The sequence below is a fragment of the Garra rufa genome, unplaced genomic scaffold, assembly GCF_049309525.1.
Source record: "Garra rufa unplaced genomic scaffold, GarRuf1.0 hap1_unplaced_133, whole genome shotgun sequence".
Classification (NCBI taxonomy): domain Eukaryota; kingdom Metazoa; phylum Chordata; class Actinopteri; order Cypriniformes; family Cyprinidae; genus Garra; species Garra rufa.
The window spans coordinates 18,986-36,354 of NW_027394408.1; the positions used below are offsets into that span (position 1 = coordinate 18,986).

Genomic DNA, 17,369 nt, shown 5'->3' on the forward strand with positions numbered 1-17,369 from the left:
TAAGCATGTTTAGATATCCTTAAGATATTCTTAGACATTTAAGACTGTTAAGGCTTTAATTTGTTGAAGGACAAATTAAGACTTTATAAGACTCACAGAAAGCCTGGTACGAAAGTGTGTTTGTGTGTATACCTTGTATATTCCCTTGATTATGGGGAAATTTTTTGGTGCCCAGAATGAAAAAAGGTTTATAAATCATACATTTTAAATCTAAAAGCATGAGAAAGACGCAAAAATCATTACAAGTACCGACAGCAAGAGACTGTTTAGTGTCACATCGCATGTCTTCCATAAGAAGAGAAAGGGCTGGTTGTTGCTGGTTACTGTATGATGACTGAAATGGACATAAACCATTAGTAAATAAACTACAGAACGTTATGTCGTCTAATACACGCACAAATTGTATTTATTCTGACAGCGCTGCACAAACTTGTTAGCCAGGGTTCAAAGTACAAAGCGTGAGGAAAATCTGTGCTGAAACAGCGTAATGAGAATCATTCATAAATCTGCTGCTGTCAGCAAAAAGTAGTACTGAGGTCTTCTTGTGGGTTTCCGCCAAAATAAAAGTCAACATTCATAAATGTTACTATTGTAATTTTACTGTTGTTCTGTAAAATAAAATAAAAAAGTAAGACAAAAATAATAACAATCATTACAACAGCTCTATTAATACATTAATTATAACACTCTCCTTTGCTCAGCAAGGCTGCATTTATTTGTACATTAAAAACACATGCCTGATTCAATATTATTTTACTAACTTATTAATTTTAAGTTAAATTGTGCTTTGTTGGTAGGCTATAATTAGGGTTGGGTATCGTTTGAATTTTATTGATTCTGAATCTGATTCCAATACTGCTTAACGATTCCAATTCTTATCGATTCCTACTTCCGATTCCAGTGAGATTTAAAAAATCCATTAAAAAGTTTTAAGTCAAACATTTAGATGTCAAACATATGTATTCTGTCTTCTGCCTAAGGTTTTACAAAAAAAAAAAAACTAGACTAATATAAATTTCAAACATTAAATTGTTAAAGACAAGTAATAAAATAGGAACAAAGAAATCAATTAGCAATAGCTGAGCAATAGAACTGAACAAATGTTAGGTACAGAAATTGAAATCAAAAGTTTAAAAGCACTGCATAGTTTTCTTTTCATAAGTAAAATATTAACTCTCATTAAATTTACGAAGGATATTCAGTCAGTAAATGATTTCCTTTTGTTCTTTGACTAACATTAATGACAGGTGGCAAGTTTATTAGACGCTGTCTCTTTAACACCGAACGCAGATCTAAAAATACTGTTACACATGTGAGTTCTTTCTCATCTGATTACGTTCACATAAGACAAAAAAACACTGTGTTTATGATGATATACTGACATATTTCGTCCATACTATGTGATAGAGAAGTCAACAACTGTTTGGAACTGTTCCAGAATGGACACAGGTTGGCAACCCGCATCAGGACTGCTGTTCTCCGTGCTCGCGCTTCAGATGTGGGCGCTGCACCCAAACAATGCGCAAGTTGTTTTCCTTCCTACACTTAAATAGTTTAAAAATGCACATTAAAATTCCAACTCTGGAATCATCAAGCAGAATCAAAATAAATGCACATTAAAATGCGAACGCAGGAATCGTTAAGCGGAATCGAAATGCACGTGTCTTATCGAATACCCGGTTGTTGAAAATTTGGAGCCGGTTCTAAAATAGAACCAGTTCTCGATACCCAACCCTAGCTATAATGTCCACTAGAACTCTAACAAATTTCAGTGTTAAATAAATATTTTTCAAATTGTTGCTTTTGTAACTGATTTTTTTTTTTTTTTTTTGAAAAGCAAGACAAACTGTAAAAAGCAAATATGTGACCCTGGACCACAAAACCAGTCATAAGGTAAAATTTTACAAAACTGAGATATATACATCATATGAAAGCTCAATAAATAAACTTTCTATTGATGTATGGTTTGTTAAGATAGGACAATATTTGGCCGAGATACATCTACTGGAAAATCTGGAATCTAAGGGTGCAAAAAAATCTAAATACTGAGAAAATCACCTTTAAAGTTGTCCAAATTAAGTTCTTAACAATGCATATTACTAATCAAAAATTACATTTTGATAGGTTTACAGTAGGAATTTTACAAAAAATCTTCATGGAACATGATCTTTACTTAATATCCTAATGATTTTTGACATAAAAGAAAAATCAATAATTTTGACCCCATACAATGTATTTTTGGCTATTGCTACAAATATACCTCAGCGACTTAAGACTGGTTTTGTGGTCCAGGGTCACATATTGGCTATTTAATTTATGCAATGGTGAAAAGAATTGCCAAAATACATGGGGGGAAAACCGTGTTCGGTAATTGGCCTTCGGCCCAGTGTGTGATTTTGTTTGGTTAGGGCAAGAATTTCAATTTCGGTGCATCCCTAAATAAAACATGAAAAACAGTGTGTGTGGACTGAGGGTCCTTACAGCAGATTTTACCACTCCACCGGGTCGCTCGAGATCCCAGCTGGCCGTGTGGATGCTGCGGTCGGTGTTGATGAAGGATGAGGGTTTGCCCGTCTGCAGCCCCTCCAGCAGGGCACTCTTCCCCTGCCGCGGAGGACCCACAACCATCAGCTTTAGCAGCCTGCAGGGCTCTGCTCCTCGCAGCTCCGCTCGCAAATACGCCAGAACCGCAGCCGGACCTGCACAAGCACACAACTTAGATTAACGTCCGAATTCACAGCATTTGAAATACAGTAGAAAAAGCACCCAGACTACCTACTACTAGGGCTGCTCGATTTTGGCAAAAATCATAATCACGATTATTTTGGTCAATATTGTAATCACGATTATTTAAACGATTATGACAGGGTCCAAAACTTTATATAGTGATTAATTTAAAATAGCAATACAGCGAGAAAAAAGATACAAAAAAAAAAACTGCTTTAAAAAAAATACTGAATAATTTTATGCAAGTCTAAAGTAGTCTAACAATACTACAGAAATTTAATGTAATTATTTGAATGTAAAATAAAACAGCGTCTTCACTGTAATAGTTAAAGATGCTTTGTTTCTTATTAAAACTACAAACGTCCTTCATTCAAGAGCAGTGAGTGATTTTTCTCTTTGTATTTTTACGTTTTATTCATATTAAGCACAGAGACGGCAGAAGGAATATTATTTGTTGCCGCTTTAACGCTTTAACCACACGGATCCATATACTGTTACACACGTATTTTCATTCTCAACTGTTTATGATCATTTAAGACATAACTGACAAGAGTTTACATGAATAATCGCCCCATTTTGAAATATTTTTGTGTGTATTTGACCGTTTAGGCGCGCACCTTGAGCTAAAAGATAACTTTACATGTCAGTGTATTGCTCCGTCTCTGAGTGCATACCACTGATCTATAATAGATATACAGTAGATCAGTGTAGCATACACAGAACAGCGTAAGTTTTTTTTACGCGCTATTAAAAACACAACATCAAAGAAACATTTTATGGAGGAGCGAAAGCGCCCTACTGGAAAGGGGGTGGAATGGGGCGCAATAATTGTTTCATCTCGATTACTGCATTTTCATGATCGTTTGAAGCAGAAATCGAAATTGAAACCGAATTTCTATTAATTGCACAGCCCTACCTACTACTTCCAGTAAGATCCTGAGGTTTCATCCGAATTTCATTCACACTACCCACTAACTATTTTAATGGCTGTGAAGTACATTTTATACCAAATATAGCACCTACTTTAATTCTTAAAGGTGTGGTATGTAATACTGATAGCTAGTGGTTGAAATATGTACTGGAGACCAAATTTAAAATATGGAATGCTCAATTGGGTTGCCAGATTGAGGACACACAAAAGGAATGAGAGCAATTAACAAATGGAAGGTGACGAGCATTACACACGGTAAGTTGTAGAGTTGATTTATCTGCATTTTAATATTGCTCTAGTAATATGTTTTAGATAGATGGAGAAGCTTTTTAGGTAGGACAGAATCTGCAATCTCTAACTTTGTTTGCCGTCTTCCATGGCTGCAATATGCATTGTCTTTACCAACTGGCAACCCGGAGTGTCAAAAAACTACTGGTAATGTAGAAAAGATTAATAAACACTGGAACAAATGTAGTATCAATGCATGAACTAATGTTAAGTAGTGGGACTCTGATTGTAAAGTATACACTTTTAAAAAAGTTTTTCTTTATTGGCTTTAAACTGTTTTGATTAATTGTGACCCTGGACAACAAAACCAGTCACAAGGGTCTTTTTTAAATTCAGGATTTATACATCATCTGAAAGCTGAATAAACTTTCAGATGATGTATGGTTTGTTATGATAGGAAAATATTTGGCTGAGATACAACTATTTGAAAATCTGGAAACTGAGGGTGCAAAAAAAAAATCAAAATACTGAGAAAATTGGCTTTAAGTTGTCCAAATAAATGTTCTTAGCAATGCATATTACTAATCAAAAATTAAGTTATAATATATTTATAATAGGAAATTTACAAAGCATCTTAATGGAACATGATCTTTACTTAATATCCTAATGATTTTTGGCATAAAAGATCATTTTGACCCATACAATGTACAACTTTAATTTACTCAATGCATTGTTATTATTCTTTAACCATTAATATAGTTTAAAATAAAGTGTGATAACAGCAATAGAAGAGTTGTTAATATTACTCGCTTTCACCACTTATTTCAAATTTATATTAGTATTTATATTTATCATTTGAATGATTTCTGAAGAATCATGTGACATCGAAGACTGGAGTAATGATCCTGAAAATTCAGCTTTGCATCACATCAACTAAATTATATTTTAAAGTGTATTAAAACAGAAAAACATTATTTTAAATTGTAATAATATTTCACAATTTTACAGTTTCTTTCTGTATTGTTGATTAAACAAATGAATCCTTTGTAAGCATAAAAGTCAAACATACAAGTCAAACATAAAAAAATCTTACTGATCCCAAAAAGCTGAACGATTTTAAATGATAGTTAATGCATTAACTCGCATTAACTTGTGGACCTCATTGTAAAACATTACCTCTTTTTTTGAGTTTTCCTTTATTTGACTTTAAACTTTATTTTAATGATTTTCTTTCTCCTTTTTTAAATATAGTTGATTGTCCCTTTGTTAATTTACACAGCTATTTGCTATTTGTATTTTACACTTTAAAATATTAAAATAAAGTGTCTGCTGTTCTTTTAACATTTTATTCATCAAGGAATCCTAAATCCTGTATCACAGGCTCTAAACTAAATATTAAGCAGCACAACTTTTTTTTTCAACATCGATAATAAATCTGCATATTATAATGATTTCTGGAAGATCATGTGACAATGAAGATTGGAGTAAAGACGCTGAAAATTCAGCTTTGCATCCCAGAAATAAATTATACTTTAAAGTATATTAAAACAGAAAACCATTATTTTAAATTCTAATAATATTTCACAATTTTACAGTTTCTTTCTGTATTGTTGATCAAATAAATTAAGCCTTTGTAAGCATTAGAAACTTTTAAAACAATAAAAAAAATCTTACTGATCCCAAAAAGCGGAATTCTAAATGTTAGTTATTGCATCAACTCACATTAACTAGTGGGACCTTTTTGTAAAACATTACCTCTTTTTTTTTTTTACTTTTTTTTATCTCAAACTTTTTTTAACTTCTTAACTCCTTGTTGAAATTTTGTTGTTTGTCCCTTTGTTAATGTACTCAGCTATTTGCTATTTGTATATTACATTTTAAAATATTAAAATAAAGTGTCTGTATCACAGATTCCAAACTAAATATTAAGCAGCACAACTTTTTTCAACATCGATAATAAATCAGCATATTAGAATGATTGCTGAAGGATCATGTGACACTGAAGACTGGAATAAAGATGCTGATAATTCAGCTTTGCAGCACAGAAATAAATTATACTTTAAAGTATTTTAAAATAGAAAACGGTTATTTTACATTTTTAAAAATTTCACAATTTTACAGTTTTTTCCCCTGCGTTTTTCATCAAACAAATGCAGCCTTTGTGAGCATAAAAGCCCTTTTTTATGTTAAAAAACATAAAAAGTCTTACTTATCCCAAACTTTTAAACACCAGTGTATTCTCAAATAATGTGTAAAGATTGTACGTCTTAAACCTTAAAGAAGATCTAATTAAATAAATAAAAAATTCCATGCAGTATTTTCTTATTTCTATAATGTTGCATCATGGAATTTTCAGTATGCTAATGTCAAACTCCATTGAAATCAGTTATGAGCCTCCATCATTACAGTTGAAGCACATCCACAAAAATGACATGTCAAGCTCCAGGGCATCTTCAGCTGAACCCACACGGATGTACTCATGGTGCACTGTTTATGTTGAGAAAATCAGCTGTACGTCGCTCATGTGTTTGTTAGGGATGTGCTACTTCCTCTCAAATCTCTTGAGCCTGTTGTTATGTAAAACACACTAAATATTGCAACAAACACATCAGACAAATCAACAGCTGGCTGAACGACTCACAGCTGGATTCACCAATGAAATATTCATCAGACAAATCCTAGATTATACAGCCTTCAGAGGCAGAGCCGGAATATCATGTTCTCCAACGCCAAAAAACAAATAACGTCATGCTCATCATGACGAATATTCTGTTTGTTAATACAAAACATGGTCCTTAATGTAATTAGCTTCACAAATGCATTTGTGTATTTGGTGCGCGCTTTTGATCTGAAGCAACTGCATTCATTGCATGTACATTTTATCATGCATACCAATCTATATCCATCCTATCCAGCTTTATGTCACTCATTTTTTATTAATTTTAGACTTTAATAATATGTTGAATTGGCTTCTATTTTTATAATTTGAATTTATTAAAATTTTGTTTATAGTAATTTTATGTGTTTTTGTCTTTGTAATATTATAAATCATTATTTCTGTATGTTTTCATAGCATCAGTTTTGCAGCAGTGGTTAGTAATTATTATTTTTTTAATATGAATATTATTATTATTATTATTATTAATAATATTAAAGATATTACTTTTATATTTTAAATTAGCTTTTATTTTTTATATTTTACTTTATTTATTTTAATTTATTAGAAATGCTGTCTTAGCCACTAACTAAAATAAGTTAAAGATTTTATTTTAGGCTTATTTCAATGATAAAAAAGTCTCAAATAAAAAAGTAAATAAAAAAAGAAAGTAATACTTCAGTTTCTGATAATAACCCTGTTTAGCAAAATTTTGTGAAATAAATAAAAAATTAAAGTTATATATATATATACACACAAACACAGATACACCGTTTCTGATAATAACCCTGTTTAGCAAAATGTTGTATTATTATTAAAGATATTATTACTTTTATATTTTCAGTTAGCTTTTTTTTATATTTTATTATATTTATAAGGTAAAGATTTCATTTTCCAAAATGCTTAAAAAGTGTAAATTAAAATATATATATTTCTTATTATTAAAGATATTATTTTTTATATTTTGAATTTTTTTATTTAATTAAAATTAATTAAAATGATCTTAAATTATTGTACTGTTTTTAAAACTTTATATTTAAAGTTTGAATAAAATAAGAATTATATACTATAATAATTACGATTATATATTTATAATTTTGATGTCTCTATACACCAATTTTTACTGAGCTTTGTTTTCATAAATTACATTATATATTATAAATTATAAATTTATAAAATCATTACAATTATTAAAAGAACATTTATTTATTTATTTATTTATATTAGTGATTTTGGTGATTATTTTATCTAATTATTATTATTATGCTTATTATTATTATTATTATTATTATTATTAAATATATTATTACTTTCATATTTTGAATTAGCTTTTATTTTTATATTTAATTTTATTTATTTTAATTTATTAGAAATGCTGTTTATACATTAGAAAGGCTGTCTTAATAGTTTAATAGTAACCCTGTTCAGTATTTTTTGTAAAATCCAAAATGCTTAAAAAAAAGTAAATTAAAAAAATATATATATTTATTATTATTAAAGACATTATAAATTTGTATTTTTTTTTAACATATTTCATTTTATTTGATTTATTTTAATTAAAATTTTAAAATTATCTTAAATTATTGTACTGTTTTTAAAACTTTATATTTATAGTTTGAATAAAATAAGAATTATATACTATAATAATTATTATTAATTATTTTATTATTAATTATTATTAATTATTTTATTTTATTTTAAGTTATTTTATGTTATTTTATTTTTTTAATAGTACCATTTAGATTTAATTTATTTTTATTTCAGTTTTTGCTTATTTCCAGTTAGTAATTTTATCCCTTTTACTTCTTAAAATAAAAAGAAATTAGAAATGCTGTCTTAGCCACTAACTACAAGCAGTTTAAGATTGTATTTTAGGTTTATTTTAATGACAAACCTAAAAATACTTTTAATTCAGTTTTTGATAATATCTCTGTTTAGCATTTTTTGTAAAATCCAAAATTTTGTAACAAAAAAAAGTGAGTTAATATAGTAATAGTATCGTTAATAATAATAATATTATTATATTAAATATATTATTGCTTTTACATTTTTATATAGCCATTTTTATATTTTATTTTATTTATTTTAATTCATTAGCTTCATTAGCTGTCTCAGCCACTATTTAAAATAAGTTTGAGATGTTATTTTAGGCTTATTAAATCAGTTCATAATAATAACCCTGTTTAGCATTTTTTGTAAAAATCATAAATTTCGTAAAAAAAAAAAAAAGTGCAAATAAAAAATATAGCAAATAAAAAAAAAGGCAAATAAAAAACAATTATGTCTCTATACACCAATTTTTACTGAGCTTGGTTTTCATAAATTACATTACATTTACATTGTAAAACCATATCAAATTATTCTAATTCATAAGTGAACGTTTATTTTTGTCACACCCTCTGCACGTTCCCTCAGCCCCAATCACCACGATCCTCCACCAACCAGCCAATCACCACCACAGCACACCCGTGAACCATCACCAGAATTCTAATCACCGTCACCTGCACCAGCAATCACCACACCCTTCAAATACTTACCTCATTCACTCACTCACCGGCTGGTATCGAAGTTGCATGGATGCTTCTCTGTGGATCTTCTCCCCCTCCTGTTGTCTCTCCTGTGCTCCTCGTGGATTTTTCTGATGTTCTCCTGTGCTCCCCGTGGATTGCTCTGATGTTCTCCTGTGAAACACGTTAATCGTGTCAGAGGGAAGTGACTGTTGCTAACGCTATGATCCTTATGAACTTGAACTCACCTGTTGTGTAATGTTTGAAGATTTGACCACAGAGACATTATTCACCCGTTTGCACGTGTGTTGAACTGTGCACGTTTGTTAATAAATACCTTGAAAGATACTCACCTTCTCCCTTTGTGTGTGGTCGTGACAGGATACCAGCCCAAAAAAGTATTAACTCACCGCGTCACTCATGGAGGCGAGCGCCACTATCACCGAAGACACCCCTGACCCATTTTCGGATATGGTAAACGTCCTTCGTCAATCTCTACCTGCTGCTCCAACGACGATTTCCAACACGCCCCTCTCTCGCCCTATGAGTTATTCCGGAGACCCGGGTGGCTGCAATGGTTTCCTCCTGCAAAGTTCCCTCTATATCGAAGCCAACGCACACCAGTTTCCTAACGAAATTTCTAAGATATCTTTTATGATTTCCCTCCTCACTGGGCAGGCACTTCAATGGGCAGACGCACTCTGGAATTCACGGAGCGACGCTTTAATCTCCTATAATGCTTTCGTTGCCCACTTCAAGGACGTGTTTGGAGCTGTGCTCACTCCCCTTTCCGTACACGATGAACTGATCACTCTGAATCAAGGTGCGTCCAATATTCACGAATACACCCTGCGCTTCCGCTCCCTAGCGGCCACCAGTGGTTGGAACCAAATCGCTCTCCTAGCAGCCTACCGTAAGGGGCTTAAACCCCAGATCCGCAAGCATATGGTCATTTACGATGACAACGTACCGCTGGAAACCTTTATTAAGAAGGCAGTAGGCATCTCTCAACATCTCTCAGCATGTCCTTCTACAAAGTCTGTACCCAGCTTCCCTCCACTTCGAACACCGTCACCCCAACGAGATGCGGAAAAACCTATGATTACGGACTCCTATCGCCTGGATCCTGCGGAGAGGAAACGACGAATTAATAATCGTCTGTGCCTATATTGTGGAGAAGCCTCTCACTTCATCAGTGCCTGTCCAGTCCGCCCGCCTCGTCCAATGGTGAGTACTGTATCTATTACTCCGACCATGTCTCTCTTACCCCATATTACCGCTGAACTAATAGTAAACTCTCGTACTCTCCCCATCTATGTGCTCGTGGATTCCGGAGCGGCTGGCAATTTTGTTTCATCACACTTCATTGCTAAATATCGAATTCCCACCGTTCAAAATGAGGTCACATACCAAATTACCACAATCCAAAACTCACCATTGGGCGATGGTAAGATATCTCACCGGACCAGAAAAGTGACCCTCGTCTCCCAACACAACCACCGTGAACATCTAACCCTCCTAGTACTCCCGCGAGCCAACGTGGATGTCATCCTGGGCAGACCATGGCTCATTAAGCACCAACCCCGCATAGATTGGAGCACAGGAGAGGTCCTGGAGTGGGGCAAAACGTGCAGGAACCACGGCTACCATCCTTCCTCGTCGGATGCAGAGTCTCCATACCATCCTATCCCTCTGCACGCCACCACCATAGAGAGCCCTGCCACTCAATCCACCACCGCCATTCCCCCCGTCTATCAGTCTTTCACCGATGTCTTCAGCAAGGAACGGGCCACACAACTACCACCGCACCGGCCCTGGGATTGTAGTATCGACCTGCTGCCAGGCGCCAAACTACCCCACGGGAAGATCTACCCCCTCTCACGTCCTGAGCAGGAGGCCATGGAGAATTACATCCAGGAGGCTCTCCAACAGGGGTTCATCAGACCTTCCACGTCCCCAGCAGCATCCAGTTTCTTCTTCGTCCCCAAGAAGGATGGCGGGCTCAGACCCTGCATTGACTACCGGGTGCTCAACGACGCCACGGTGAAATTCGCCTATCCACTTCCTCTAGTGCCAGCTGCCTTGGAGGAACTACGGGAAGCCCACATCTTCACCAAACTCGACCTCCGCAGTGCGTACAACCTGATCCGTATCCGAGAAGGAGATGAGTGGAAAACCGCCTTCATCACCCCGACCGGTCACTATGAATATCAGGTGATGCCCTATGGCCTGGCTAACAGTCCTTCCGTATTTCAGAATTTCATGAACGAAATCTTCCGCGACTACCTCCATCGATTCGTAATCATCTACATTGACGATATCCTCATTTACTCACGTAACCTAAAGGAACATCAAGACCACGTCCGCCAGGTTCTCCAACGCCTCCGTGAGTACCAACTCTATCTGAAATTAGAAAAATGTGAATTCCATCAGCCCTCCATCTCCTTTCTCGGATACGTGATCACTGCGGAGGGAGTTCGTATGGAAGCCGGTAAGGTGGACACAGTGGCCAAGTGGGCGGAGCCCAGGACGGTGAAGGAGCTTCAGCGTTTCTTAGGCTTCGCTAACTTCTACCGACGCTTTATAAAAAACTATAGCCTCCTATCGGCTCCACTCACTTCCCTCTTAAAGGGAGGACGCCGGGTACTACAGTGGACTCCAGAGGCTCAGCAAGCCTTCGACCGTCTAAAGCTGATGTTCACCACCGCTCCTATCCTCAAGCACCCCGACCCTTCAAGGCCCTTCGTGGTGGAAGTTGATGCGGCGGACGTAGGCGTAGGAGCTGTGCTGTCCCAGTGGTCTGATGAACCCCGATCCCTCCATCCGTGTGCGTACTATTCCAAGAAACTCACCCCAGCCGAGCAGAATTATGGAATTGGAGACCGCGAACTGCTGGCAATAAAGCTCGCCCTCGAAGAGTGGCGGCACTGGTTGGAAGGAGCCCAGTTCCCCTTCACCGTAATAACCGACCACAAGAACCTCCAGTACATTCAGCACGCCAAGAGACTAAATGCCCGTCAAGCTCGCTGGTCACTATTCTTTGCCCGATTCGATTTCAACATTACTTACCAACCCGGCCACAAAAACACCAAAGCAGACGCCCTATCACGTATGTACTCACCTGAACCTACCTCTGACGATCCTGATCCAATTCTACCCCCATCTGTCTTTCTCGCACCCATACTATGGCAGCTGGATGAAGATATACGAGCCGCCACCTTCGAGGAACCTGCACCACCGGAGCTTCCCCCGGGTCGTGTCTATGTCCCAAGCCGTCTCAGACCCCTTCTGCTGGATAGTACGCACACGTCCCCCGGCTCAGGACATCCTGGCAGCAGGCGAACCCTCTCGCTCCTCCAGCAGAAATATTGGTGGCCCAACATGAGCAGGGAAGTGGAACGGTACGTCCAAGGATGTTCGGTCTGCGCCGTTAACACAACCCCACGCCGCTTACCTGAAGGTAAATTACAACCATTACCTATTCCCCGCCGACCCTGGACACACTTGGGCATTGACTTCGCCACAGACCTGCCCCCCTCTCAGGGTTACACCACAATTTTAGTGGTAGTCGATCGATTCTCAAAAGCTTGCAAATTAATACCTCTCAAAGGTCTCCCCACAGCACTAGAAACCGCAGAAGCACTGTTCCACAATGTATTCCGGAACTTCGGACTCCCAGAAGACATCGTGTCCGATCGGGGACCCCAATTCATTTCCAGGGTCTGGCGGGCCTTCTTCCAACTCCTGGGTACCACAGTCAGCCTGTCATCCGGATATCACCCTCAAACGAACGGGCAGACCGAACGGAAAATACAGGAAATCTCCCGCTACCTTCGGACGTACTGTTCCCAACATCAAAACACCTGGAGCCAGTATCTACCGTGGGCTGAGTATGCGCAAAATTCCCTCCGTCAAACCTCTACTGGTCTAACCCCATTCCAATGTATTCTAGGTTATCAACCAGCTCTGTTTCCATGGACTGGAGAGTCCTCCGAGGTGCCCGCGGTAGATCACTGGTTCCGAGAGAGCGAGAGGGTGTGGGACTCAGCGCACGTCCATCTCCAGCGGGCAGTACGGAGGCATACGGAACACGCCAACCGTCGTAGGCTACCCAACCCAGTTTACCTCCCCGGGGACCAAGTATGGCTGTCCACTCGAGACATACGCCTCCGGCTGCCCAGCAGGAAGCTGAGTCCCCGCTACATAGGGCCCTTCACCGTGCACTCACAAATCAACCCTGTCACCTACCGTCTAAACCTACCTCCACATTACAGAATCGCTCCCTCGTTTCACGTTTCCCTACTCAAACGCCACACTGAACCCCTGTTCCCTTCCTCCACAGAATCGGAGTCACCTCCTCCTCCCGACCCGCCAGAGATCCTTGGAGATAACATCTACCAAGTCCAAGAAATCCTAGACTCCCGGCGGCGGAACGGCCAGCTCCAGTACCTAGTGGACTGGGAGGGGTTCGGACCCGAGGAGAGATCGTGGATACCCCGTGACGACATCCTGGACCCGACTCTCCTCGAGGAATTCCACCGCCAACATCCCGAACGCCCAGCTCCCAGAGGTCGTGGTCGTCCCCGTCGCCGTTCTTGGGTGCCAGGAGTCACCCGTGGAGGAGGGGGTGATGTCACACCCTCTGCACGTTCCCTCAGCCCCAATCACCACGATCCTCCACCAACCAGCCAATCACCACCACAGCACACCCGTGAACCATCACCAGAATTCTAATCACCGTCACCTGCACCAGCAATCACCACACCCTTCAAATACTTACCTCATTCACTCACTCACCGGCTGGTATCGAAGTTGCATGGATGCTTCTCTGTGGATCTTCTCCCCCTCCTGTTGTCTCTCCTGTGCTCCTCGTGGATTTTTCTGATGTTCTCCTGTGCTCCCCGTGGATTGCTCTGATGTTCTCCTGTGAAACACGTTAATCGTGTCAGAGGGAAGTGACTGTTGCTAACGCTATGATCCTTATGAACTTGAACTCACCTGTTGTGTAATGTTTGAAGATTTGACCACAGAGACATTATTCACCCGTTTGCACGTGTGTTGAACTGTGCACGTTTGTTAATAAATACCTTGAAAGATACTCACCTTCTCCCTTTGTGTGTGGTCGTGACAATTTTACTATGCAAGAAGAAAGAGTGATTTGATTTCATTTTGTATATCTTTATATTACTACTTTTCATTACTACAATAGTTTTTGTTTGTTTGTTTGTTTGTTTTTACAAAATGTTGTAAATTTTAAAAAAGTGTACATTTAAAAAATGCATGTCCACTGTGAAAAACAAAGTATTTTTTAATCCTGATTAAAGCTCAAAAAGCAAAATTGTAATACTGAGCATGAAATATTTTACTGGTCGGTATTGCTGCATGTGTTGTTGAAATGTAATCTTGACCATTAAAAGTTGTCGTTGAAGCAGACACAAGCTGTATTTGCGTGACCGGAGCGAGTTGCGAGTGTCGTACCATCTTTCCTGACATCTGCAGGGATGTTGGTGATGTTCAAGTCTTCGATGTCCAGCTGCCAGAGGTTGGAGAGCTGCCCGAGCTCAATGGGAAGTTCCTGGATACCTGGATTACTGCAGAGACAGGAAGGATTAAAATCAAAGCCACGAAAGTCTAAACAAAACATCATTACATCCTGTGAGTTTCTCAAGCAGGAAGCAGGAGACATGAACAGGACCTTTTGATATTGCATATTAGTTTGACTTTTGCAACGTTTGACTTTCACCCACACCGTGAAAAGCCTGAATCACCAATTACTGGGCTCTGCTCCAAAACCTACTGCAATGCCTTGCTGTTTAAAAAATTTTAACCTTTTAAGTGACTTAACTGTAAATCTCTACACAGTCAGCAATTCTGTGCATTATACAAATAGCTTTCCTCTCTAAAAACACACATGAGGCTTGACTTATAATTGAGTTCAGCAGTTTGGCATTAACATGTTGCATCTAACAAACAAAACAGAAATATTAAGTAATATATTAATTTTTAGTTAAATATTAGCATTTTCTTAAATTAAATAGTTTTACGTTTTATTTTTAATACTTTATATTTATAGCTCAAATACAATAATTATACAGTAAAGTTGTATAATTATTTAAGAAATTACATTATTTACATTATTTTTTAAAGTTTATTTTAAAGTTTTAGTAACTTATTTTAATTAAAATATTAAAAAGATCTTATTTACTGTATCTTGTTTATTATTTATCTAATTATTGTAGATTGCTTTATTGGTTTTTAATAAATTACATTAAACATTATAAAATGTGTGTATTATAGATTTTATGGACATCTTGAATTAGCTTTTATTTTTTATAACTTCAGTTCTCATTTTAATTTTTCATATAATTTATTTATTTTATTACTATTACTACTTAGGTTTCCTTTCTAGATTTTAATTTATGCTGTTTCCATATGTTAATTTCCAGTTAATCATTTATTTTTAAATGTATTAAATATTTTTTATTATTATTTTTATATTTCATTAATTTAAGTAATTGTTTCATCTTAAATTCAAATGAAATTTATTGATTTTAAATATTTTTTATTTAATTTATTTTAATTAAAATATTTAAATTATCTTAAATTATTGTAGATTGCCTTATTGGTTTTTAAATAATTACATTAAACATTATAAAAATGTTAATAATAAAATAATTAAAATTTGAGTTTTACATTTATTTTATTTTGTCAGAAGGAAGAGTGTTATTTTTATATTACTAAAATTTAGCTAATTGATTTCCATTTCAATACATACTATATTTCTTTGAATAAGAGTTTTAGTTATTTATGTGTTTTTTAAATATTTTATTCATTAGGTTAATTCATTAGGTTTAATTAATTTTATTTCATTTTAAATTTTATTCATTTTAAAAATGTGATGTTTCTTTGGCAACTACCTAAAAAGCTTAAATGTATTTTATTTCAGTTTTAGTTTTAGCGAATTTAGTACTATAGTAAAAAATTACAATAAGACATATTTCACATATTTAGTTGGCATACTTGCCAACTACCTAAAAAAGTTTCTTCTCTAATGTTTACATTTAAAAAAAAAAATCTGATTGCTGCGACTGACCAAACACAATCACGTATTCAAAGAGACGTGTAACACAGTGGAAGAATGATGTAAGCTACTACACAAACTACATTTCCCATGATTCCCTGCGACTCACTTGGAAAGATAGAGTTCAGAGAGGTTCTTGAGGGCACATACTGACGGTGGCACACACTCCAGCTGGTTGTCATTCAGGAAGAGCACTTCCAGAGAATCCCGCAAGATTACAGGAAACTGGATGGGACAAACTGCCAAAAGAGAGCCAGAGGAGATGAGAACCTCACCAAAACCACATAATGCAGAATTAAAATCTGTGGAGACTAATGGATGACCACTGATGACTGCAGCAGTCTAATGTGTCTATATTTGCACATCCAACAGGGCGGATTTGCATCATTTTCTCACAAAAGTACATTTAGTCTTTGTCGGCATCCATAAAGTGACAAAAAAAGATATAATGTATAAAATCTTAGCAAAAAAGGCAATCCCATAATGCATAATATACACAATAAAGAACCTATATGACAGCGTTTTAGTGCCACGTAAAAAATAAAAAAAATCTAAGATTACTTGATTAAAATAATATTTCGAGAATAAATTTGAAATGTTCAGAGAATAAAGAGTCGGAATGTTCCAAAAATGAAGTCTGAATGTTCCGAGACTGACGTCGGAATGTTCCAAGAATGAAGTCGGAATGTTTCGAGAATGAAGTCGGAATGTTCCAGTCGGAATGTTCCGCGAATAAAGTCGGAATGTTCTGAGAATGAAGTCGGAATGTTCCGAGACTGAAGTCGAAATGTTCAGAGAATGAAGTCAGAATGTTCCAAGAATAAGTCGGAATGTTCCAGTCGAAATGTTCTGAGAATGAAGTCGGAATGTTCAGAGAATGAAGTCAGAATGTTCCAAGAATAAGACGGAATGTTCCAGTCTAAATGTTCTGAGAATGAAGTCGGAATGTTCCGAGACTGACGTCGGAATGTTCCAAGAATGAAGTCGGAATGTTCTGAGAATGAAGTCGGAATGTTCCGAGAATGAAGTCGAAATGTTCAGAGAATGAAGTCAGAATGTTCCAAGAATAAGTCGGAATGTTCTGAGAATAAAGTCGGAATGTTCTGAGAATGAAGTCGGAATGTTCTGAGAATGAAGTCGGAATGTTCCGAGACTGAAGTCGAAATGTTCAGAGAATGAAGTCAGAATGTTCCAAGAATAAGTCGGAATGTTCTGAGAATGAAGTCGGAATGTTCAGAG

General features: G+C 36.4%; 1 protein-coding gene across 1 annotated transcript in view; it reads right to left on the reverse strand.

The window, feature by feature from the left end:
• LOC141316691 (leucine-rich repeat serine/threonine-protein kinase 1-like) overlaps positions 1-16,369 on the reverse strand; it is a gene marked incomplete at both ends in the record, with an annotated part of 34,663 nt that extends 18,294 nt beyond the window's left edge. Inside the window, 3 exons of the mRNA XM_073832815.1 lie at positions 2,482-2,699; positions 14,528-14,640; positions 16,240-16,369. Of these exons, the coding sequence (XP_073688916.1) occupies positions 2,482-2,699; positions 14,528-14,640; positions 16,240-16,369 (461 nt within the window). The remainder of the gene's footprint in view (positions 1-2,481; positions 2,700-14,527; positions 14,641-16,239) is intronic.
• Positions 16,370-17,369: the final 1,000 nt, after the last annotated feature.